A 26,162-nucleotide genomic window follows, 5' to 3' on the forward strand; every position below is an offset into this window, starting at 1 on the left:
CACAAATGGGAAAAGAAGGTGATCTAACTGAATGAAAAAGAAGAAATCAGTTATTTCCAATCATTTATTCTTGGCTGAGATTTTGTACACTTGTTTTTTTTCCAATGGCAAACAATCGTTTGTTCAATAGATACAGTTTATACAGAGTTTGTACAACAACCAATATTCATAAAAGCAGAATTTTACACTGTTTACATTATGAACAACATACCTGTACAGGGACAAACGGTTGCACCTTGGCCACAAAAATCCCTCTTTTCACTCTCTACAATAAGACTCAATCAGTATTCAAACCAAAAACACAACAGCTGAAGCGAATAAAACCAACGATCCAGTTAAAACATCTTTACATCAGTTCAGATGCTTTTTTCCTCCAGTTATTTCGGATCGCTGCCCGTGTGTGTGACACAAAAAGAAACAGGGTAAGACAAATGAGGGATAAACAATCACTTCACTTTGGCCACATTATAAATTAAGTTGGCTCTTTGATTTGATTATATAAAGATATTAGACTTCATGTAAACTTTTCATGCCAGTAAGCATCGTTTCTGCACAGGCACACGTACTAAGAGAGCTCTTTATATAACCCAGAGCTGCAGCAGGAACAGGAAGCGGGCACGTACTGTGCCGAGCTCCAGTCAAACATGATTGTGGAGGCGTTCAGAAAAAAAGTCAGGAGGCCGTTTGTAACATTTGGAAGCCGGCAGAACACTGTAACTAGAGATGGTCTGTCCCTCGCGCTCTGCTTCACACCAACACTGAGCACCACAGCCAGCACTGTTAAATATCAATACTGTCAAACGGCCTTGTTCAATTATGTACACAATAAAACTGTCACAACTTTAAGTCTAAATGAAACCGGAGAATTATCATCACTTCTGTTTGCAATCCTTTATGCAGGGATTGGTCTCAAATATATTGATTGGCTTTTTATAAACACAAATCACTGCAATCAAACAAGCAAAACGTGACACTGAATGAGAAAAAAAATCCTTCATTTGATGCAAAAATACACTTTACAATGCAGATACTCAGGCACTTTGTCTTGACGAAATATTTTAAATTATACGGACTTCATGATAAAAACAAAGTGATGAAAAAAATGGGTATAAAATAACTTTTCCAGTTTAACTCGCAACCTAAAAACCTTCAATGTCCTTCAATAATTATTCCTTCATCCTTCACTGTTCATTCCTACTTCCCATCAATCCAGTGTTTTACACGATTCATCAATAATCTCACACCTTTGAGGACAGCCTTATCACAGGGTGTATGATAGCATTAAGCTTATTAAGTTAAATGCAGACACACCCCATCTGTACCACACGATTAATCACCTCCTTCCTGTAACCTTCATGAGACAATCTAAGCCCGCATTCCTTCTATATAATCAGAACCAGAAGTTGTCAAACAGCAATCCAATATTTACTTAAAAGCAACCTTCATCAATTGAAAATACAATAAGATTCTTTTTAACGCAGCTTAACATTGGTTCATTATGTACAGCAAAGTACTGTCAAAGTGCTGAGCTTTTTCAAGCAATAATGTATGTAAAAAATAATATATATAATACTGTTTAGCTCCTTCATGTAGTATCACTTCATTCTTAAATATCCACAATCATTCCTTCAGCCTTTCCAGGTTTGATACCGTCAAATACTGACCGCTGCATCCGACAGGTTCATTCAGCTGCATCGTCGCAGTGCGGCTCGGCATGAACCTGCAGCACACATGATGTTTATATGAGCCTGGAGTTGCGGAGGTATTCGATGAGGACCTTGTAGATGAAGGTGTACTGAGACAAAGTCTGAACCATCATCATCCTCTGAGCGCGCAGCTTCAACAGGAATTTTGGGACATCCAGCGCCTGAAACAGACGGACGTTTAGTGTGAGAAGAAAACAGGAAAAATCTGCTGTATACACAGGTCTTATTTTTAGAGAAGTTACCTCATTGTGCTCCAGACAGGCGATCATGATCTCAGACAGGATGACCACTCCGGTCCGTCCCACTCCAGCACTGCAGTGCACCAGCACAGGTAGGTTGGTGTTCTTTGGGTCACTGATGCTGTTTGTGTGTCTCCTCACAGACTGGATCTCCTCCAGGTAGGCTGGAAAAACACAACACTCACTTTAGATTCAATTAGGTCCACGATAAATGATTACAGAAGATTTGGCACAGAGTTTAAGAGACTTAAAATGAAGAGCATAAAAGTATAAGGGCTCTGATCCCACTCACTGAGGAAGCCTTTGAAGTCCTCAGGACAGCCGTGGTCAGGCCAGTCTGTGTACTGCAGGTGCCAGACGGTCCTCTCTTGGCCCGTCAGGAGGTGTTTGATCTTCAGCCCCGTTGTGGCGTAGCAGCCGGACTCTGTGCGGAACCGCGTCGTGATCTTGAAGCGGCCGTATGTCACCGTGTTGTGACGCGAGCCGAGTCGGGGCCAATACCTGTGGCTCTTTTCTCGGCCGCTCTCCTGGGGGAAGCGCGTGACATATAAAACGGGTCAGTACGGGCAGTGATGAGTAATGATAAAATCGTAGAGTTATAAATATGAAACGACAACGCACCTCCTCGGCAGTTACCATGGCGATGATAGAGACACCCTGTTCCCACACCATCTGCCAGAAGTCCTGACAGGTGTTTGAGAGGGGACCCTGCGTGGCAATATAGCTCCACTCCTGTCCACTGACTGTTATCTAATGAGACATGGAGAGGATTAAGAACAGACACTACTAGCTCTTATGCACAGCTTTAAATGCATTGTGGGAACAGTTCAGTCAAGTATCTAAAATTTAACTCATACTATCTGCATGTATGTATATCTGGCTGCATTGTAAGTGCTCTTAAATACGGCTTGGTTTGTTAATGTAAATTTAAAAAGAAGAGTTTTAAAACATTTCTGCATACACAATTCCCTTCCTTACAGGGGACAAATTTTAGCTAACAACGTGTTTCGTGAGTCACGTTGATAAACTTTGTTTCGTTCTAAAAATTGTATGCATATTTTAATTTAATAATTTTTCAGAGCCTCTCCTTCCTCCTGAAACCAACAAGGTGTTTTGCCATTCAAAGGTTAGACCTTAGCCACGATTGGCTGACAGTATTTGGAGTGACTGCTGCACTACACTGCACTGTCACCCCAAAGTCGTAGAAAACATGGCCGCTCTAGGATCGTTATTTGGCCTTATATGAACGAGCCAGAATTGACCGGAGGTATCGGAATGATAAGTTGAAATCTTGACGACTACTTGACTACAAGCTAGAGCAAGAAGGCAGCCTGAGATGAATGACGGTGAATGATGATTGGTTGATTTCAGCAAAAGCAAGGTTCTATGTAGGAACCAGCAGCTGTTCTGAACGGCACATTTCAGAGGCGACCTTTTAAAAAATGTTATTCTGGAAAAACACAAAATTATGCAGTTCTCACTTTTTCACTGTGAACAATAAACACAAAAAAATGTGAAACCCATGAAAATATGAGAATATCCATTCAAAAGATATGTCCCCTTTAAAGCAGCATGTCAGTGTGTTTAACTAACAGTTCACAAGAGAAAAATAGCCCTTTTAGCTTTAATGATTATGAACTCATAACCACTGTCATTGTAATTAATTATCTCTCCGACTTACTCTGACATGTGATGCGTTGATGTATCCTGTGTTGTTCTCCTTAGTGGGAACCAGCTCCACTCGGGTGTCGTCGTAAGGCATGACGTCTTGGAAGCGGTTCTTGTCGCTGCTCTCTGGCTGCATGGCGATGGTGCATTCCCCCGATGGACGTCGCTTCGGGATGCTCTCGTACTCTTTCAACAGCTCTCCCCTCTCCATGTGCTGCTCCAGAGCTTTACACTAACACACACAAAAAGAGGCAAACAGTAAGTACATCACTGTCAGTATTATAGCAACCCTGACTCGTAGATGTTTAAATTCAGACACATACAAATGACTAAAAATATTCTGATTGTTTACAGGTGAAAATTACATGTTCAATATTTTTATTGATTACTACAAGGGAGTGATGCACAGTCATCAGTGTATTTGTGCTTAAGTTTCTGTTTCTGTAGAGGTAGTGTTGCTTGCAGCATGAGGACAAAGTTTACTGTAAACTGTGGTGAATGGAGTGCGTCGCAGAACGATGCACCATATTCTGAAAGCCTGACATAACAGCTTACATAAAATCCGTCTAAATGATCTCCTCCTTGAAATAACCATAAAACAATCACAGGAGTGTTACTACATAAAACACAGAAGTGAGATGACTTATCCAAAACTGTATTTGCAGTAGTGACAATTTGAGTGCGATGAATAGATCGATGTGCACAACAAATGAAGAAGCATGCAAACGTGTGTAGAAGTGAACCCTTTTAAGTTTGTACTGTAAGAACCAACGTCAAGTCAATGTCTTGACAGCCTTAGTGTTTATGTCACAGACGGTGACAACTTGCTGAGCTAGAAAGCAAATGAAAAAGTGTCTGGAATTTACCCGCACTGTCGACATAGCAAGCATCAACATTAACAAGGCTGAACAGTCGAGCTACGCATTAACTATATGCTGACAGAGACTTTGTTCCTCATGTAGTTTTCATTACAAAGCCTCATCTACCAGGAGGTTACTAATATAAAGGGAACCAGCTGCTTCTGGTAATGAGCCTTTATACTATCTAAAGTAAGGTTTCTTCAAGACATATCATTAACAATACATAAGAAATGTGTAACAAACTCTTAAATTAAGCCTAAATTAACCTTTACATTTGTTTTAGCTTTACAAAACAATTTTTAAAACTTCTGACAAAGTCAAAAACTCTTTCGTGGCCTACCCTCTCATCATTAGAGGCTCGTTCAGGCTCATCCTTGATCTCGTCGTGCAGCGGCTGCCTGGACACTGACAGCCCATTGAGGTGGGCCACTTTCAGAGGGCCCATCTTCTTCACCTCTGACCTACCTCCTTTCTTCATGCCCTGGTATGACAACGGAGTTGAGACAGAGAAGAAAAAGTCAGTGTGATTGTGTGCGAGCCTCACAGGGAGATAGTAGGTACACAGGAGGGGAGGGACAGCGCAGCCTCATTGGCTGCTGTGTGGGAGAATGTCGCCTGTCCGGTTTTGCGAAGGACGTCCGACTACATTTTTTCAATATGTGTCAAACTGAGACTGTCTGCAGGTGTCGTCATACTCATGTGATCTTGACATGAGGTTTAGACATGTTATGAAATTGAAAAAGAAAGTGTTTACAGTCTACTACTTAAGGACGCAGGACAAGACTCTTGGTATTAGAGTCCACCTACAGAGCAATGTAAAGCTAAACATGCTTAAAACATTTATGGTATATATTTCGATTTCTCAATTTCACACTGTTGATTAACTACATCACTATGCTAATAATATGAACAACTATATGGCTATATCAGTGGATGTAGGTTGGGTTAAAAAAGATTAACTGTACGACTCTAAACTTAGGAGGAGATCAAGAAGAGGACTCACCGGAGGAGGCAAACCCTCCACCATTTTCTTCCCAGAAGGCACGTCAGACACAGGCCTCTTCTTGAAGTCTTTCTTACTCTTCTGCTTGTTCTGCCCACTCAGGTCTCCCTCAGAGACCGAGGGCATTATCCTGGGCTGTCTTAAATCCGACAGCAGGTACAGAGGCTCGTCCTCCTGGATCAAGGGGTGAACCTTGTAGGACATGGAGCTGGTTATGGAGGGGTCAAGGGTGGAGCCTATGGGATACGCGGGAGGCGGTTCGATAGGAGTCTGTTGCTGAGTCGTCAGAGAAGAGAGAGACGTCAAGCTGTGATGCGTTTGTGGCGGCTGCTCGGGAAGAGGTGCCGCATCCTGAGAAAGTGGAGTGTGGCGTCCGCTGTCCTCCTCAAACTCCTCTTCTTCGCCGCTGCTGTGAACCAGCATGGTGGCATCTGAAAGGGACTTTTTGTGTCCGTACTGTACATCCTCCTTGATGTCCCCTCTGTCCTCTGTCTTAGTACGTTCCAGAAACACGTTGAGCTGAGAGCCCTGAGAGCGGCCTCCACGCATGACAGGAGGGGGCGTGGAAGTTTCAGCTGCAGAGGAAGATACAGTCCTCTCTTTGACCCTCATCCCCTCGAGACTGTGAGCTAATCCGGCAATCTCAATGGAGTTACGCTTCTGGGCGTGGTATGGGTGTCTGTGCGGAGGTCCGCTGAAGAGAGGCTCTGACACTTCTTGTAAAGAGTGGGCGACAGGCAGGCTGTCTTCCTGGAAAGTCTGGACTGAGTGGTGGACACGCCTTGTGATGATCAGGTCTGGGTTGCTGCTGCTGACGTACAGGTGACGGGACAGGTCAGGGGTGCTGTTAGCGGGCCGGGGATGGGCGTATGGGTACGGTGGCGGTGGTCGGTACACTTGTGTTCTCATGATGTTAGGGGCTGGATACTCCTGTGCCTGCTGTAACTGGACATTAGTGAGCTCCGGGACACTCACCGCCCCCACCACAGGCCTCCTCTCAGTCGGGTAGGGGTATGGAGAGGGGCTGTGGAAGCTGGAGCCCAGTTGGAAGGGATAGTGGTGGTGTTGTGCTGCTCCCCCATGCTCCCCTCTGATCTCTGGCTGGCTGTAAACCAGAGGGTCCGGTCTGCTGTAGGCATACGAGTTCCCAATGTTCAGGTTCCTCATTGAGTGGCTCTGCCGGTGCTCCTGAGACAAAAGCATCCCTCCTCCTGCTCCGCGGGTCTTCTGACGCATCACCGTCTCATAATCAGGAGTGGCGCGGTAGGAAGGTGGGATGAGAGCGCTGTGGCGGTGCGAGGGGACGTAGTCCGGCCTGGTGATGTCGCTGGTGATGGAGGGGTTGGAGGACATGGGTGAGGGCTGGAGGTAGTGCTGGGGATTGGTTAGAGAGCTGGTGCTGTGGGCGCTGTACACGCTGCCGTTACGCAAACGTCCTCCGCTGCTGTATTCCAGAGGAGAGCAGTCCAGGCTGGTCTGGGAGTGGTAGTAATAGCCATTCTGATTGTTCATGTACAGGTTGTCTGTGAGAGAGCAAACTCATTAGTTTTAGGGTGTGTAGGGTGTTAAGTGTTGCAAATGTTACAAAACTGCTATCTGTCTGCTATGTTGTTTATGTTTGTTTGCCAGTTTCAGTATTGGTTGACCGAAACAAATCAAGATAATGGACCTGTGGCTGAAACGTAGCAGCAATGGAGGGACAAGTGAAAAACAAAGCCTTTTTTTTCTCAACCAAAAAGATTTAGCACTGGTCAAACTACATTTTTTAAATGGCGTACCTTACTGACAAGAGTTTGGGAACCACTTTTTTTAAACTTACCTTGTGATGACGTGTAAGGCTCTGTGAAATGGCCATTGTAGTGCATTTGCGGAGGAGGCATCATGTAGCCCTGAGGCTTTGGCTGTAAATCAACGAGAGAGAGACGTTCAGTTACGGCTCATGTGATCTAAATGCCGCCCCAAGAGCAAAGAATTAAATAGAACTGTGCGGCTACGTTTTAATACATATTATGTGCTGCGATGGGAGCAGGAAATAATTTAGCAAAGACATTACCAGAGATATTCTTGTGGAGGATCTCCGTCTGACTGGGTTGACAACTGTGGGCTGGCTTTGGCTGGTGGGAAAACAAAAAAGATGACCGAACTCAAAAGTACTAATCATAATCTTTTTTTCCAACAGCTTAATTTGTCGTTAAAGTTTGAGGAAACCCACACAGCAAGGTGCAGACCAAGTCCATTAAACTTACTATATTTACTCTAATCTTCTCCATTATGTCATACAACACTCTATTATGTTTGACTAGCATTAAACAGAATACCACAAACTTGCTGTTAGATGAACAGAAACTCAGCCTAAATGTAATACAGCTTTAACTTAGTTAATTTAGATCTGGAAACATTTGATCAAAGAAAAGGAACAAAAGTATCTGAGCAGCGATCAGTGCTAACATACGATGCTTGAATTATGGACCCATTTCAGTCAGCGCTGAGGTTTGATATCCAGTCCTAGGGATAGGCCGACTATGGCCAAGACTTAACAAAGATACAGAACAATAACAAATACTGAATAAAAGTAGTAGAACAAAATAGTGCTGAGAATAAAATCCCTAATTGTTTTATAATGTTTAATTGAATTTAATGGATTATTAACTCCATGAAAAACAGGGGCTTGTCTTCCTCTGGTCCAATCACACACCAAAATAAATAATAAACCTAATATATAAATCCTTATACTTGCAAGGAATAAAAATCACTTGACGCTAAATGACTCCAAGCCCGAGCTCAGTGTTGGCACCTGCTTGGTGGGCATGATGCAGGTGGTGGCCGACAAGTGTTGCTCACCCCTTATTAGAAGGCAGAGAGGGACGTAAGAGCATTGGAAAGCGAGGAAAGGATAGAGTGAGAAGGGACTTCTGGGAGCCCTCAGAAGGCAGGGGGTCACACTCCTCTCTGAAGAGAGAGGAGGAGAGGAGGATGGAAGTGAGGCTCTACCAAAGAGGAGACGCATGCATGAGATGACAAAGAACAAAGAGACAGGAACTAGGCTAGACGTGTTAAAAAGCACACTTACAGGCTACTCTTGTTAATCTTATAAAACTTGAGTCTGGCCAGACACATCCGGCACACATATTTGGAGGTTTCCATGTCTTCCTACACAAAGAGAGGAGAGAAAATACATTAGATGGTGTGGCAAGAGGTGGCGTTTACTTCTACATCGAGTTTCAGCTAATAGTATGTGACTTAATGTCCCATCCACACACACAATCATAGGTACATTGTTTAGACTAGGTGATGGTATGCTCCACAATGAAGGCAATTTACAAAATTCAATAAGAGAGTGAAATGTCCCAGGGGAAAGGGTGGAAGAGACTTACAGTCTGAAACTGAACACTCTCCTCTCTGTTGGTGAGCTCCAGCGCAAAGAAGGACCTGTTGTGACTCATGTTGTTAATTTCATTCCACCTACACAGCCAATTTAAGCGCAGTGGCCAAAAGAAAAAAGGGGGGAAAAAAGACATGATGTCATGGTGGTCACAAAACCTCACAGCATTTTTTTTTAAAGGGGCTGTGGCAGTGCGTTAACAATGCATAATAAAATACCATACACTTGTGGGTGCTTATAATAGGATGGAGAGAGGTGCAGTTCAGCTGAGATCAAGATTGTTAGACTGACAGATAAGACGCCCACAGTTCTTTTCAGCTATCACAGTCATGTTGACTCATTTCCTTTAAGGCCACATTCATGTTTAAATAGCATTCAGGAACATTACAAGAGACAACCTCACTTAATAACTGAGCTGTGCCACAAAACTCAGGACTCTTACGTATTTGCTGGGACAGTAAAACAGACGTTCTTTGTTTGGAGACTTACCTAAATAACAGAAGAGGCCTGCCATTTTTATGCTTCACAAAGATGCCATCCAGGCAGGATCCAAGGGTAACATCTGTGCCTGTGCTGTCCTATTTACATGAAACGAGGGAAGATAATCAGAGGAGTCTTTTAGGGGAAAGAATAAACACCACTGGTTACCCAGCAGTTCTTTCAAGAAGCTGTGCAGTAGTAGCAATAATATGTTGCCTACAGATTCTAGAGAGCCAATGTCACGCTTTGTGGACATATGGGTTGCTGGAAATCACAATCCATCTTGGCTCTAGTTAATCTACCTTGGCTTGATAGCTTTCCTGTCCGTAGCCTTCCATTTTCTCCACCTCCTGCATGTACAACATCTCTGCCTCCGGGGCTGATAAGCCTCTGAAAAAGACACACACAAAAAAAACTGTCAAACCCTAATTATCCAGACAATACATATTGCCCAAATAGATGCAAAGGAGCTGCATTTTGCAATATGTACTGCGGTTTGTTGATCCACACAGAGAAAAGGCAGGCTGTTGGTCAAAACAATTGCTCACCTGAAGGTCTGATAAAGAAGAGCCACTTTCTGAGTGGCCTCCTCCAGCACTCGCTCATCCTGGATCCAGTCCTGCAAAATTAAACAGGGTCAGGAGTGCTACACTTCTGGTTTCAGACAGAAGTTAACAAATTGTAGCGGCACATTTATCATCTCAGGAATAGAAAATAAAATGCTTACAATAGGAAACAAGACAAACTTCTGGAGGAACTCCTGGGAATCATATCGGTTAAAGTCTCCAAAGTCAGCTGTGGACATTAAAAAAGACGCGGCATGAGAAAACAAAGAAAGGCATGCTCTGAATAACACTGCTCTCTGTCTCTGTTACATGTCCATGTATGCTTAAGGGCAAAGTAGACATCCAAGAATTGCAGAATGGTGTAATGACTTTCAAAAAGCAGCAGTGAAGCAGCAGAAAGACTAATTTTAGGAGAGGAGGGGCCGTTTGTTATGAAAAGGAATTGCTTCAGTGTCTGACAACGTTGAGGTCCAAAACTGGTACCAGCTGCAGTCTGCCCGCTGGCAACTCTTACAACAATGTGGGGTATCCCAGGCATCAGCACTGCTCAGAAGCTGCAACTGCCCTTCACTTAAATATCGTAGCCAGGGAGACAAAACGGGACATTTATTTACAGCACAAATGCCAAATCTGCATGACAACTTCTGCCCTCACTACAGGAACAAGAAGAGGGTTGAAGGTGTTTCTTTGAGACGCATATTGCATCCTGGTCAGTCATTTGAACATGGCTGCAGCAGTAAGTGATCTCAGCAGCTCAGCTATGCTAACACCCAAGCCAGTAAGTTGCGCAGCCTGATATAACTTTGCCAACAGTGTTTGAGATTCTTCTGGCTGGGCAAGAGTTAGAGGACATGTCAGGGCTATAGCTGATACAAGTGGACTTCACATTCACACACAAACACACATCGGTGACACAAGTAATATGCTGGTTTAGGTTTAAAGGGGCTTCAGTGCTCTATATCACAACGATCCTGACACAGTGTGGTCAGCTGATACTTAAAACAAGGCTGCAACAAAAAACAACATAATGTGGCTCACGATAATTCATGCTTAGGTCCTTTTTTCTTGGGCTGTGCTTTGAGAAGACACCAGAATTAACAACTGTGTAAGAAGCAATAGGCTTATAGCAGATTACAAACACCCTAACCCTTGCAAACTTGCAGAAAACCTTAATGAACTGGCACAAGCCTCCTGACCAGCAATCACAGAAGATTATGCTTGTTTTTTTTACAGCATGTTTCTTTAGATGTTAGCTCTTGTCTGACATTGTTTATGTTTATCTCTAACTGCAGCAGCAAATACTCTACATGGGACCAACAAGATTTAAAGTAAGAAACACCGGGTTTGTCCAACTTAAGTTTCTGTTACATGGCTAGTGTGAAACATTCGCATTACCTTGCACTGCCAGGCTAGCTAACCGAACAGCTTGTTCTAGTGAGCATGAGATCCTGCCGTCCAGAACATCCTTCTTTAGCTGGAGGTAGTACTGATATCTGTGGAGAAGGAAAAGGTTACTTAAAATTGGAGAATAGACAAGCAGCCAACAACAAAATACTTTGCTCAGGCCTGCAGAAGCAGCTGATGGGGCAACTCACAAATACATCATTATAAAAATAACTTGTGACATATTCAAAAAAGTAAGACCTCACTAAATGATCACTAAAAACTGCCATCTGAAAAAACCAAACACTTAATGGACTTAGACAAGACACCTCATGTCTCTGTTGGAACCTCACCTTGTGATCTCCTGTTGCAGCTGGGTGACACTGGGTATGTAAAACACGACTCCAAAGTAAACGGTGGGCTCCAGCCCATACTTGTCCAGCTGCTTTTTCAGCGGCTTCTCCAAGTCGATCCATCTCTGCTGGTTCTGCTTGTTGAAGTACCACAGGCTGAAGTACGTTATCTGACAAGACAAGACATCAAGCACATGCATTACTCTTTGTTTAAGGAAATTATAAGACAAATGCACCACAATTTAGTAGTAAACTGCATATTTACCAAAACTTATATTCACCTTTATACTTCAAAGACATATTATGCTTGATTTGAGTATCAAACATTCCTGATGTTTAGTCATGTATTTTACATGAATAAATCTGCAGGCCGTCCCTGAATCAGCCACATGATATTTAAAACACATGAAGACCTTTAGGTTGCAAACTTCTCTGGTGCTGAGGGAACTCCCTGTTCAGCCTTGTGACTGTCTGAATATCTCACGATTAACACACATTGTAGCTGAAAGAGATCTATTGTGATTTGCAGCCTCTGTCAAATCACAAGTTCAAAATGACTTTCCAACATAGCAGTGTTACACAAGATCGTTAGTGACTATGAGCAGATGTTTTTCTTTTAGTGAACTAATCATGACCTGAAGCAGGGCTGCATGATTGTGGCCAAAATGATAATCCCGATTATTTTGATCAAGATTGAGATCCCGATTATTTATTAATTTTAGGGTCAACTTTTTTTTAGGTACTTTCACATTTAAATCAACAAAGCAAGCAATACTATCAGTTCAATTGTGTGCATCACTCGCCCCAAACCCGAAATACCTCCAAACAACCGATGACAAGTCGATTCGGGGTACCCGTGTTTCGGTTAAACGAGTGACTTGCTCTCTTCCTGTTTTAGTGTAACAACTAGCAGCGTTCAAAGCGTTAGTAGCCTACATGACACATTCGCACACACAGTACTTCAAAGACAAAACAGATGAGTATATTTTGTGCCTGTAATGAAAAGCACTAAAGAGGTATCCCCGTCCCGTTTCCCGTGCTGTAACTACGACAACCACAGACGCATTGGGCTGAAAGTCCCAACTTAACATGGTCACTCGTTGAACCGAAACACCGATCTCCACTTCCACTCTAAACTGCCAGTTCTATACGGGCGAAGCACACATTTTAAACGTCAATATCGCCATCAATAAATTATTTAATCGTGGGAGGTCAAAATTAATATCAATTAATATTCCATTTATTGAAGCAGAGAAAAATAAGACACAGGCATCTAATTTGTTTGCCCCTCATTATAGTTAACTAACTAAGGGTTAATTAACATACATTTTCAAACACAGGACTTATGAAGGACTCATGTGGCACAATAATGCAGTGAGCAGTGCTTCATGTGACACTGAAATGTGCTGCAAAACATGTGAGTCAAGGAGGGACATCTGTGACCTAAATAATTATACAAACAACATTATTGAAAGCAAAAACAAACAATATTCGATCACTCGCTGCACACTAGAAAAACTCTGAATAAGGGTGGAGGCCTGTCATTTGCACTTGCGCTGCGAGCCATACCAATGACAAATAAAGCTGTGCTACATAATGCAGCGAAATAACAGACGCTGTCACATAGTGCAAGTTCCTATGCCAGATCGCCTGCACACTCAGCAGTCTCTACTGTTGGATTGAGGTGCAACTGGGGATGACAGCACAGCATTCAGGCTTACATCTCTTTCAGTTGATGATTAACAGGTGTTGTCACTGTGTGACTATAGTGACCAAATGCAGACATGACACTACAGACGGTGCATTATTCAATCCTGACTCACAACTTCTGTTTTTTAAAATAGCATTTTGTGAGAGCTGGCAAGTTCAAATGAAAATCAACACACAAAATTGTGTTTGCTAATCTGTGTAATGAGCCTGTTACTGGTGTAAATACATACATGTGTAGTTTCTGTAGTCCTGCTTACATTTCCAAATAACAATGGGCCTCATTTACGAACAGTACGTACGCAAGAATCTGTGCTTGAACTGTGTGTACGCACGTTTGACGCACAAATCTTGGATTCATCAATTTGTTCTTACCTAAATTTCTTCATACTCAAATGTAGAACTCCCTCAGACCATGCGTACGCACAAATGATGAAAGAAATGTCCTAGGAAATGTTAACACACACCCTTTGAACTAAATGCTGATATATTAAAACTTCATTTATTGAAAAAAAGGCTTTAATAGACAATAATTGAATTTACTAATGTATGGACCAAACGTATATGCCGTGTCATCCTCATAATTTATTGTCATATAATTAAAATCTTCAATTATAGCAGTTGAGTTAGTTTATTAAGTTTACAACAGAGTAGACCATATGAAAATGTTCATATTGAAATGTAACACTTTTGTTATAATTGTTTCTATTTCTGCTGATGTGAAATTTTTCTTTTTTCCTTTAGAGGCCATCTTTCACGTTCTTTCAGCTTCTCCCTAACACCGCTATCTTCATGCGGCACCAAACAGATGTCCTTATATAGAGAAATAGAGGCGTGGCAGTATGCTGATTGCAGATAGCGGACACACGCCTGTCAATTTAGAATGGTTCTGATTTACTAACATACGCACGGTGGTGAGAACAAAATTGGCCGGTACGCAGGTGTCATAAATCCGACGGTGATTTTGCGCAAGTACTTATTTTTTGCGGAGAGTAAGAACATTTCTGCGCAGATATAAGTGAATGAGGCCCAATGTCCCCAGAGGTCAGCTGAACACAAACACTTTCTTGCTGATGTTGAGAGTCTCAAACAGGTATATTAGAGAGAACAATCAGCATTTGTATCGCGCGAAAAGACATACATACCTCTCTTAACTCGAGTCTCTGAGCAACTGCCTCCAAACATTCCTGCCCGGTGCTCTCCACTGAAAGCGTAAACTCAACAAACTCTCCATTGAGCAGCTGAATCCGAGTGACAAGACAGCTCTTGCTTGAAACTGTATACCTTCGAGTCCTTTTGAGTTTCAAGCCAAATGGCAAGGGCATGTTTCACACTACTTCTGGAGGAAGGTCTTCACTTAGTCCAGAGAACTTATCCTCCTCGCTGTCCCCTCAAAAGTAGTGTGAATGCTCCAAGTCAGGAGGTTCATCATCAACAGACAGATCTAAAAAATAGACGGGACACACAAAAAAAACAACAACAAAAATCAACAACATGCTACAACACACAACAAAAGCTACAGAGGGATGCAAAGAGAGAAAAATACACTGATCACACACATTCTAAAAGAATTCTATTATACTTTTGAATTTTGACTAGGGGTGGGAATCGCAGGGTAACTCAGGATACCATACGATACGTGATACGTGGCCCACGATAACAATAATATCATGACACAGCGAATGAGTCAGTCATCTCTCAATCGGAAGGTTGGTGGTTCAATCCCTGACTGTAACAGTCCCATGTCGAAGTGTCCTTGGGCAAGACACTGAACCCCAAATTGCTCCCAGTGGCATAACCATCGGGTATGAATGTACATAGATCTGATTAAAGATTGGCACTTAGGCCTTTGCCATCAGTGTGTGAATGAGTGTGTGAATGGGTGAATGTGACATGTAGTGTAAAAGCAGCTTTGAGTGGTTGGAAGATAAGAACAGTGCTTTATGAGTACAGTCCATCTACCAGTCGGGAGGACAATATAGGCAATTGCGAAATCGATATTTTGTCCCATCCCTAGATTTGACAATATCAAAGTCTCATACCTGGTCTGTCACCTTAAAACAGATTGCACCCCAGAATACAAGATGTATCATAAAGTAATCCACTTAAATGCAGCATCAACAACATACTACAACACTTAACAATGGCTAAAGGGGGATGCAAAACAGAGTATAAATACAATGATCACACACGTTATTCAAGAATTCTATAATACCTTTGCCTATATTAAAGTCTGATACCTGGTCTGTCACCTTAAAACAGATTGCACTCCAGTGTAAAACAAGATTTATCATGAAATAATCCATTTAAATGCGGCATTTTGTTTAAAGTTCAAGTATGATGGTTTATAACACATAAACACACGCCTATTTGGAGTAAACTACCTGACTTGTGTAATAAAGGCTGTCCATCATAACATTTCCTTGTAGCCATTTTTCCAAGCTTGTGGATTAATCCCTTTCCGGTGAATAGTCCGATCCAAAAAGTGACAAGTGCACTGCAAAATCCCTACTGGTTTTCACGTCATCAATCCATCCATTTTATTACGAATTATCAACCATATAACTTGACTTACTTAAGAACTATGGTTAAAGAAGTTGGGTCAAAATGTTTGACAGTTACTTGAGTAACTGCTTTCTTTTTATTGGTAGTTCAAATATCCCCTTTAACATTATTCGCTAACTACAACTGACGTTAATTAGCTCAAAGGCTAGCATGCTAACTTATGTTCCAGCAAATAGACGACACCCTCGGGAAGCTGACGTCGCCGGTAAATATTTTGGGCAAAACATTAACATTACCGTTAGCCACCGGCTGCAATTCAGTAGTCCAGCTAGGTTTCGCTCCACATGGATTCCGCCAGCAAGGTCAAGGGATAACCAATTTTTAGATGTTTATCGGGAATAAAGACTGCTAATTTGTCTGTAGTTTGTTTTTTGGATCCAAACTAACGTAGCACTCCATGCCTCTTGGTCCGACAGTTCACTTCAGTTCCAAGCGTGTTTCGCTTCCTGGGATTGGAGGAGCAACAAGTGTCTACATCCGCGGTTCTATAACTCTAACAACTCTGCTTCAGCAATGAATGAATCATCAAATTACATCGAAATTCATCCCGTCGGTCTAATAAATTAATGCAAAATATATGGTTTGCCGTACTTTCTTTAGCATACTCTTCAAAAAAGCATTGTAGTCCCTCCGTGGCGGAGGAATACATGGAGGTTTTCAGAGCTCATGACATCAGACAGCTGGAATGCCGAGCAGTGAAAATGCCAGAAATGGAACAGCTGCCTGGAGCTGCTGGCCGCTGACCTGTCTGTTTACCTTTTTACATCGGCTGACAGCTGTAACCGCCTAAACAGAATGCTGTGTTATTATTAAAGTTTTTTCCCCTGCAACTTTTAGATGGCCAAAGTCAATAAATGTAGTAACAATATCTGCACAAGTTCTGCTGCTATTTGCAGGCTGAGTAAGTTTATAGGCATAACGCAGTGTTATTTATCTGTGCAAAAATACAAGAAAAAGAAGAATAGAAAATTTATTGCAGTAGTAAAGACACTTTCTGGTGACAGACAACTTATTGTAGCTACATATCAGGCATATGTCAAACATTCAAACAACTGGCAAGTTTCTTTATAGTAATGAAAATGTAGCAAAGAAAACTGCAGATACATACCCTGAAATTAACTCATGAAAAAGGGTGCTACTAATTCCACATATCTGATATCAATGCAGTGCTATGGATTATCCTTTGCAAATTTGCTAATAATACTAGTTACCACGGGTCACACATTTTAAAAATGTTTAGAGTATAACCTTTGAGGCCAAATGAAGCTCCACTTCTACTGCTATCTGCTAAGTTTACATCTCAGATAAGACAATCAAGTCTCTGATGCTCTTGCAAAACCGTTTTTGCACACACCAACTTGGGTAAACTTATAAAAACTATGAGGAACACCATGAGAATAAAATCACAATTTAAAAACTATACTTTTAGAAATGTCTCTGCAAAAACACTCACACTAACCAAAACAGTAAACATCATTAAATCCCTGAGTACAACTAAACTTAGAACTCATCATCACTGACAGAAGAAACTGTGTTTGCATGTTGCTCAGTGGTCTCCACATTGTTGTATTGTGTATTGTTGGACACACGAAGCGACTCTGAGAAACTTTTCCCCAAATCCGCAAGCTCTTCAGATTGTCCGTCATAGCTGTCCTCAGCCTTGTCTTCATGAAATGCTTTGTCACTGCTTACAGTGCTGCATTCTTGGCTGTCATTGCTGACTTCTTTGTTTGATGCAGTTGTGTCTATTTGATTTTGATTGAAGTCCTCTTCACTGACTCCTGTATTATCGGGAACATGCTCACTGAGCCAAGGAGAGGTAATGCCCTTTTCCAGATTGTCATCCTCTCCATTGTTTTCAATGGTTTTTGTTGGTGAAGCAGTCCTTTCAGAAGAGCATAAGGGTGTAGACACTGATATTTGATCAGCATAATCTTGCGCATCAGAGTTTTTAATTAGTGAAGTATAGGAGAACAGGTCCTTGTTTTCTTTGGTCTTTCCTTTTTCTCTACGTGATTCCAGATGTGGTAGGAAAGTATCAAGCAGACCATTCTCATTGTTTTCAGGCTCTGTGCCGGAGGTTGATATTTCAGTTGGCTCTTCAAAATCCTTACGCAGAACTTCCAGAAGGTGGCGCATTTTACCCTACAAACAAACAATGTAATCACATGCATGAGAAAATGTTGAAGAACCTTTTCATTCATTTATAGCTATCAACATATTTTGAATTCTGCAGTTGCATACTCACTTCATCAAGCCGACGCCGATTCATGTCAATATGTCGCTTCATCACCTGGTCTAGGACCCTTGCAGAGGATACAGACACAGATAAAGACATGAGCCAATGTTTAACAATGTAATCAATTTGGAGACACATGATGCATGTCTTCTGTAAATATCTGTAAGCTAACATAAAGCATAGACATTTCAACATCTCAAGTAGTAGAAAACAGTGAAACCTGTCAGAAATGTGCGCCCTGGACAAGATATCCCCCGTTACAGCAGAGATGAATTCGAGGTACATTAATTCTTCCTCCCTGTTGAAAACCAGAGAAAAAATTTGAGACAAATGATTTAAGATAGCTCTTAAGATGAATTATCACACTGTCAAATCCTTACCAACCGTGCAATATGTATTAGACATTATGGAAGAGAACTCACTCTGTAGATATACTCTTCATTATGGGAGACTTTCCGCTTGGTGAAACCCTGAAAGACGACACTTCAATTATTTTAGATATCTAAACAGAAAATACATAAAGTATAACACTAGATTTGAAGTGCAAGTCAGTACTTTAATTTCAAGGTTTTACCTGGATGAGTGAAAGAAATCACCGTCTCTGCTCCTGTTTGCTCGACTCTGATGTGTAGATGCTGTGAAAGATGTGCCGTTGAACTCCTCCTCAGACCACTCGTGCTCTGTATTAAATCCCTTATTACATGGCAATAAAGAAAACATTTCCAGATAAGTCACTGCAGCAGCAAGTACAATCACCCTGCTAGTTTCATACTTGGAAACTGTATGTCCTCTGGTATTTCACATTAGTCTGGGTAATGCTGCACTTGCTGCAGTCATCTTCCATTAAATAATTAAGCAACATCAACTCTACAACATTAAAACTGTAATTGCTACATCACACATTAAGACATCACTTTGAGATGTGATGGACATTTGTGATGACTTAAACAGGAAAAGTAGATGCATTTGATCATGTTTCTTAATAAGATCATTGAAGTTACCTGAGATGGCTCATAAAGCTCATGTGTGTAGTCCTTGGTTTTTGTGCTGCATTGAAAAGATAGAATTCAAGTTAAGTGAACTGTTTTGAAGATCTTCTGCTCTCCTTTGAGATTTAACAAGATGTTTCTAAGTACCTTCCATGATACGTCTCTTGTCGCATCAATCTTGACTTAGTGCAATCCTGAGTAGGTTTTCCCGGTGGTGCTCTGTAGTAGCGATATTTTGACAGGTACGAACTCTTATCTGATTTCAGGGTCTTAGGGGTGAAAGGTTTGTCTGAGGTAAAGCGCTGTGAATGTTTCTGAAGCAAGTCTCCGCTGTACGTCTTCTGAACAGGATCCTGGAAGGTCTTGTAGCAACTGTGATCTCCCATAGCTGCCAGTGAACACGCAGACTGCCTTCTGCGTAAAGTTGCCTCGGGGCTGCGGTACTTAATCTCTGACGCTGGGCGAGTGTGATGAGAGTGGCTCTGTGGGCCGACTTTAAATGATGGATAAACCGTTTCCTTGGCATGAAAGGAAGTGTTGAATCTTGGGCTGGAGACCATGGAACTCCTTGAGAAGAGGTAGGGGCTTTCATCATACTGCACGGATGATGTGCTCTAAAAGGCAAACATGTATTGAGTCAGATATTGTACACAGAAAAATTCTGAACTAAAACTAAAGCAGCCTTTTTTTGACAGCTCACGGCAGGCTGCATCAGATATATAAGGCAATGAGAAACACATTTGTCATGCCTTCTTACCTGGGCTGAGGAGCAGGAGGCTCTGCTATCCCTCTGAGAGAGGGAGTGTGCTGACTGAGGACGACCTCCTTTCCGCAACCGCTCCTGTCGAATCTGGTCATTGTCTGTAAACAGGCAATGAAAATATGAACAGATGTGAAAAATACTCTGCATTGTGTAAATATCAATGGAAGCAAAGCAATTTCTCCCAGAATGCAACATGTTATTTAAAAGAGATTTTAGATAATTTAACACCGTTATACATGTTGATTTTCTATACATTCAATGGGTTCGGAAAAAATATGTCCTTAAATGACCTTGGGGCATCCCCTATGGAACACGCAAACCCTCATTGCGCTTAAAGGGCCAGTTCAACCTCAGTCCTATCATGATATTATGGGGAGCTAATGCCATTATGGTAAAATAAAAAATGAAATTTGGCTCTGTGCCTTAGGAGGATGCTATCCACTTCTCCAATGGGGCCTGGAAAACCTCCACCAGATAACGCGGTTTATGTAGTCTGGCCATAATAGCATGATCAGGGAGCCAGGGAGCTTGCTAAACTACACTTCCTCAATCTAGGACGCCCTCCGATGTCATGTCTCGCTCAAAATCGTCAGGTCTGAAGATTTTTTTGACGTTCCACCGGTATATTCTCATCGTATTTTGGATTCTGTACCGCTCTGAGCCATTGCCTGCAGCAAAAACTGTAGTATTTCACTCCAGCGTCTTTCGCTGGGCCGTTCCTTTCAGAGGGAGGGGGCGCAATGCACGCTGGGTGTTGTAGGAATGTAGAATGGGCGACCCCACAAGCTGTTTGTACAACTTTCTCCACAGCTATGGCACCAATTTCAAATATTATTGCTTCTATCGATTACAGAGAACACCAGCTTTGACTGACAGTGTTTTTTTCCAGGGGCGAATTGCTCCTTTAATTTACGAGGTACAGTATGTGAGGGTCAAGAAAACCATTGTGGCAGCACAGTCCTAAGAGCAGAGCATGGCTTTTACCAGTAAAGATGAGGAAGCTGATGAGTTGCATCCTGTACTGTAATAAGATTAATGCCAGCAGTGTACTTACTATTGATTATTAAGGATGACGTAAGTGCAGCAATAGGCCGCTGCCTGTTCTATGATTCACATCTTCTAGAACAACTGAAAGCTGATGCAAGGAGTGAGTTCAGACGGAAAATGTAATAAAAAAATATTTTGAGTGTGATACAATGGGAACTGTATTACCTATAAAAATACATAAAAAATTAAGAAGTTATCAATAATTTAACATTTGATACTTACACTTCACACTGTGTATCAAGCTTTTGGGTACTGAGGCATCAATGGCAGCTGTGGAACAAGGCAAGGTCCTCGTTATTATGCAACAGAGATGCAAGTTTTAATCACTTCGACATACAAGCATAATATGTATGCAGGAGCTGATTTAGTTTGGTCTACTGAATGTAAATGTAATGTGATGTATGTACCATGAAGCTCACCTTTTGCTGAGTAAACCTTTTTGTAATGAGAAACCATATGGTCCTTAATGATGGACTGTGTCAACTTGCTGGAGGAGCGAGGGCAGAAAGCTAAAAACACAAGATACAACATACAGTGTACGCTGTCAAATGATGCTCACATGATATAATGACAAATATAAGTACACATTTTAATACTTACGGCTACTCTTCAAAGTCTGCCCTCTCCCAGCAGAGCTGCTACCCCGCCCAGATGATAGACTCCCTAAAATGAAAAGGATGGATGAGCACTATTTAACTCCCTTAGTCAACTAAACAATCAAAAGGTTTGTTTAGAAAATTATGTAGCTAGCTTTTCATATCATATACAGCTTTTCAAATGGGAGATTTACTATTTCTTACTTTGTATATCATTGTAAACTCCATACTTTTTTTAAATATTGAGACTATTTTTTAGACACTTGAAGACCTGGCTTCAGGTGTTGGTAACTTTTGATCGGAATGCATTTTTTCCCCCCTTACATTTTATTGATTATACTACCAAAAATGTAGTTTCTAAATATTGAGGTATCTTGAGTATTATTACATTGATGAAAAATGTAACACTTACAGTCCTTTAAAGATGGTATTTACTATTTCTCCAGTGTTGTGCATTTCTGTTCTAGTATTTTATTCATTAGTAGAACAATGTAGGTTCAATTATTTCTTCATGTAAGTTGAGATCAGATATTTAATCAATAAGTATGTGATGTATGCAATACAGAATTTCAAAAGACTTAGTATAAAAAAAGTATAAAAATGCTACTGGTAAATTTTAATTTGATTTGAACTTATTAAATATTTTGGCATATCGGTTGAATAACTTTATTTCGGGTTTGCAATACAGCAAAAACTAAACTATAGTACAATGGTGTAAATGTTAAACGTTATATTCCACACAAAAAAAAACAACTTGAGTTTAATAGATTATATTAACTAATGCAATCTCACGTAAACCAACGTTGGCGAGTTTAAAGCTAACATTACTGTCTTCGATTTCAAAGCGTTCAGTCTTCAGGACAAACAATGTGAGTAAAGGGCTGGCCACTTCAAACCGCATTAGTGAAATCCTGCACGGCCATCGTGAGGTTATCTTGAGATAGCTGCCTAAGCACAATTTAAAATTGCTTCCTTCTACAGATTAACTAGCCAAATAGCTAACTGATGCTAACAGTATTTGCAAACCTGTTCTCGATTCCATTACAATGTCACACTCAGCGTATCCCATTTTCCACAGAAATATGCTGAGGCAGCGGCGGCAGTGTTCGGAGACTACCAGAAAATACCGTGTATTTCATTGTAAACATTTTCACGCAGTAAAACAACAATCTAACGTAAAGGTAACAACCTCATACAAGCTAGATTATTAGCAGATGAGAGGCTAAGCAAAGCTTCCCTGTCGCCATGCTGGTTGCTAGGATTGGCTTCGTCATCACGCACATGCGTAAGGAAGAACAAGCCAGAAACCACCGCGGTGAAGTTAGTTTTTAGTTGGATATTCGACAGACATTCACTCGGGGAGCCAGCGACGATTTCTCATTCGGCTTCACCCAGAGTTGGACGGTTAGCTGAACTCTAAGCACTGAACAAGCAGAGCTTGACTTAAGGACTATCAATAAATTATTGTTAAACAGACACAAAACTTATGTTTTTATAAAACGTCCATGACTTCCCCTAATAAAAATTAGAATAAAAAAAGGAAAACTTAACTGGGTACGTGTTGCCCTCTAATTTTAAATGCTTAAGTGTTATTCATTTATTTTCAATAAATCTTTTTGAACAAGAAAATGGCTTTTTTTGCCAATTAAATTACCATTATATTTTATATTATCTATATTGTCTGTACACTACACTATTTTTTATTTTATACTCTAAGCTTTTTACACTCACCAATATCCTGCACATCTGTCCAGTTTTTAATTACACCTGTTGTACATATTCTGTATTATACATATTGCTTTTCATTATTATTCTTATTCTATTTAAGTCATTTACTTATTTGTATTCTAGCTCTGTGTTAATTGTTCTGCACCAAAATCACCAAAACAAATTCCTTGTATGTGTGAACCAACTTGGATTCAAACCTCGATTCTGATTCTGATTATTTGTCCAAGTGAATGTTAACATCTGACATTGATTTGAGGACACTAGGTCACATGACATGGAGGCTATTGAAAAAAATAAATTCCATAAAAATATTAATTCAAAATATTAGCAGCAATAAAATCCAATATAATGAGGTGTGTCTTATTTGTCCAAGTGAGCATTAACATCTGACATTGATTTGAGGACACTGCAGCACATGACATGGAGGCTATTGAAAAAAAAAAATGTATAAAACATTTAACTTAAGCATTTTCAATTAGTGGGCAACAATTTAGTTGTATAATTGTAATCCTAATTTTTAAAAGGGCAAGTCATGGACACATTATAAAATCATCAGTTTTGTGTCCATTTAGCAATAATTTATTGACGGTCCCTAAGTCATGCTCTGTCTGTTAACTGCGAGGGCTCAGAATTCAGCTCACCGTCCTTCCTCTACCAACTCTGGGGGAAGCCGAGTGAGAAAGCAAGTGAAAGTCTGTCGAATATCCAGCTTAAAACTAACTTCACCGCAGTCCACAAACCGCCCATCCCCATTTGCCTTGAGAAACACCCACACACCTCTCACTTTACTGGGAAAACTGAGAAAATGTAATTAAAACAGAATGAATAAAAATCCAACAGACTAATACTTATCCAAATTATGAATCAATTAAGATAAAATAAGATAAGATAGACCTTTAGTAACCACAAAGGAAATTCTAGCGCCAGATTAAATTACAAAATAAGAGTAATAAAGAAACAACAACTCAAATATAATGACACATAAAATATAAAGAGTATATGAATCAAATGCTAAGAGATGCTATTTCACAACAGCACAAAAATGTTGGCGAGACCGAATGACTAACGTCCCATTCCATGAATATTTGTGCTTTTAACATTTGGAGGTTTTTGAGTGTGGATGTGATATTTTTAGAGCCACATTAAGAAACAAACAGAGCCAGTGTGAAGCCAATAAACTGCAGGAAAAGCCAGCCTTTATTGTCCGCATTGGTCATAAAACACAGTGGGCATGCATTTTGGAGCCCCTGTGCCTTGCAATTAAGAGCAGAGTTACACAGAAGTGGCCTTACAATTTCTATGAACTTTTTTTTATTTAACGGCATTACTAATAGTGTTATTTAAACGCAGGAGACAAGACAGCAGCTATAATTTCACCACCCTTGGAAAACAGCTCTTTAGGGCCCTTAAACTGTAAAATCTATTAATCCATGACACATCCCTGGTTCCTACTGGACTGTCTGGATCAGAGTCTCCACCGCCAAAAAAAAGAGCCAGTATAAAGAATGATGTTATTGTATTTCTCATCCAGTCGTGATTTATAGGTGCATTACTGGTGTTGGGCACTCAGTTTTGCAACAGGCATTTTGCAAAAACTGACCAATGTGGGAAAACAGAGTGCAACAAATATAAAGTATGATTAAACTGAGTGCACGTTGGTCATGAGAACATTCTGTCAGCGGTATATTGTGTTTTTTTCTGCCGTGTTCCTTGTATTGTTTGATGGACCTTTTAACCCCTCACGTCACCAGCAAAGGCCTGTAAATTACTCAATGGTAGTGAGCCGGGCAACACGTGACACAGACTTTATGATGAAGTGATGTTTTTAATTCTTTTCTCTTAACAGTTTGATTTAATGCGAGACTCTTAAATTAAATCGCACTGCACGACGACTTCCTAATGTTTTCTCATGCTGGTAAAGACTTGTAAACACCATTAGGCTTTACTTGTATACTGCAGCAAAGCAGGGCTATAATTTCAACAATCACCCAATTTTGGAGATACACAGTTGACACTGCAAAGGAAGCTGTAATTTATAAAGTAACGAGTAACTAAAGCTGCCTGGCAAATGCGGTCCTAATCCTGGTGGGGATCGTGCATTTGACATGTGTGCTTCTGTCTGTCCTCACGTTATCTCAAATACAACATGACCAATCAGCCTAAAATTTTTTGGCCACATTTCTGCTATGATCAATGAGCTCTTGTTGTGATGACTTAAAATTTTGCATTTACAAATTCCTTAATTTCTTACACCCCAGACTCCCCCTGCCATGGATAGTGTAAGTTGTCACTGTGTTTATAGCCATCACCTGACAGTCAGCTACACTGTGGTTCTCCCAGTTACATAAGTCCACAGTTCTTTGAGGATGTAAGCAGAGGACCTGTCTCCCTCAGAGCACGACCACCTGTGTGTGTGTGAGAGAGAAATATTCAACCAATAAGCATGGTCTATTTGATATGCCTCTAAAATCCCACCAGATAATTGGACACTAGTTTGCATCAATGTGCAAAAGGCATTACATAGCCCATCCTTCCTGAGATGTTTCGAATTGAGGGTAAAAATGTTATCTTTAATAAACTACCTGCAAATAAAAAAGAAACATTATCTGATATTTCAGTGCTTAACAACACTTTTGATGCATAATAAACAAATTGATGCATAATATTCAAAGGCACATATTTGTTGACCACCCCTGATTTCACTGGAAAGTGTCCCTTATTTTTCCACATTGAATGTGGCAAACCCTACATGCTGCTGGACCTATCTGCCTTAATTTGCTGCCCATTTTTGCCTGAATATTTGTATTATTGTGTTAACTTAAAGTCAATTAAGTAATTATATATTTCCTAAAACAATGTAACCCAACTATTCATGAATGTAGGCCTTT

At 40.8% G+C, this 26,162-nt stretch overlaps 2 protein-coding genes across 3 annotated transcripts; both read right to left on the bottom strand.

Annotated features, from left to right (window-relative positions):
* Positions 1-60: 60 nt before the first annotated feature.
* Positions 61-16,316, bottom strand: ptpn21 (protein tyrosine phosphatase non-receptor type 21). Of its 2 annotated transcripts, XM_069662053.1 has the most exons (20): positions 16,149-16,316; positions 14,493-14,791; positions 11,641-11,810; positions 11,300-11,397; positions 10,066-10,133; positions 9,887-9,957; positions 9,641-9,728; positions 9,348-9,436; positions 8,851-8,938; positions 8,547-8,626; positions 8,318-8,425; positions 7,530-7,590; positions 7,296-7,377; positions 5,477-6,999; positions 4,814-4,954; positions 3,627-3,845; positions 2,567-2,695; positions 2,238-2,472; positions 1,949-2,109; positions 61-1,867 (listed from the first exon to the last, which is right to left on the bottom strand). In XM_069662053.1, exons 2-20 carry the CDS (start codon positions 14,670-14,672, stop codon positions 1,739-1,741), a joined length of 3,720 nt encoding a protein of 1,239 aa, XP_069518154.1. In that variant the 5' UTR covers positions 14,673-14,791; positions 16,149-16,316; the 3' UTR covers positions 61-1,738. The 2 variants fall into 2 exon arrangements, with proteins under 2 accessions (XP_069518154.1, XP_069518155.1); XM_069662054.1 differs by lacking the exon at positions 8,318-8,425.
* Positions 16,317-16,893: 577 nt separating this feature from the next.
* On the bottom strand, positions 16,894-22,615 carry spata7 (spermatogenesis associated 7). The gene is made up of 11 exons (XM_069661723.1): positions 22,573-22,615; positions 21,370-21,459; positions 21,173-21,220; positions 19,898-20,001; positions 19,288-19,754; positions 19,153-19,198; positions 18,726-18,844; positions 18,574-18,621; positions 18,372-18,449; positions 18,161-18,218; positions 16,894-18,057 (listed from the first exon to the last, which is right to left on the bottom strand). Exons 1-11 carry the CDS (start codon positions 22,613-22,615, stop codon positions 17,413-17,415), a joined length of 1,746 nt encoding a protein of 581 aa, XP_069517824.1. The 3' UTR covers positions 16,894-17,412.
* Positions 22,616-26,162: the final 3,547 nt, after the last annotated feature.

The sequence above is a fragment of the Semicossyphus pulcher genome, unplaced genomic scaffold (genome assembly GCF_022749685.1).
Source record: "Semicossyphus pulcher isolate SPU_LCO1_2020_fin unplaced genomic scaffold, fSemPul1.0.p SCAF_14, whole genome shotgun sequence".
NCBI lineage: Eukaryota > Metazoa > Chordata > Actinopteri > Labriformes > Labridae > Semicossyphus > Semicossyphus pulcher.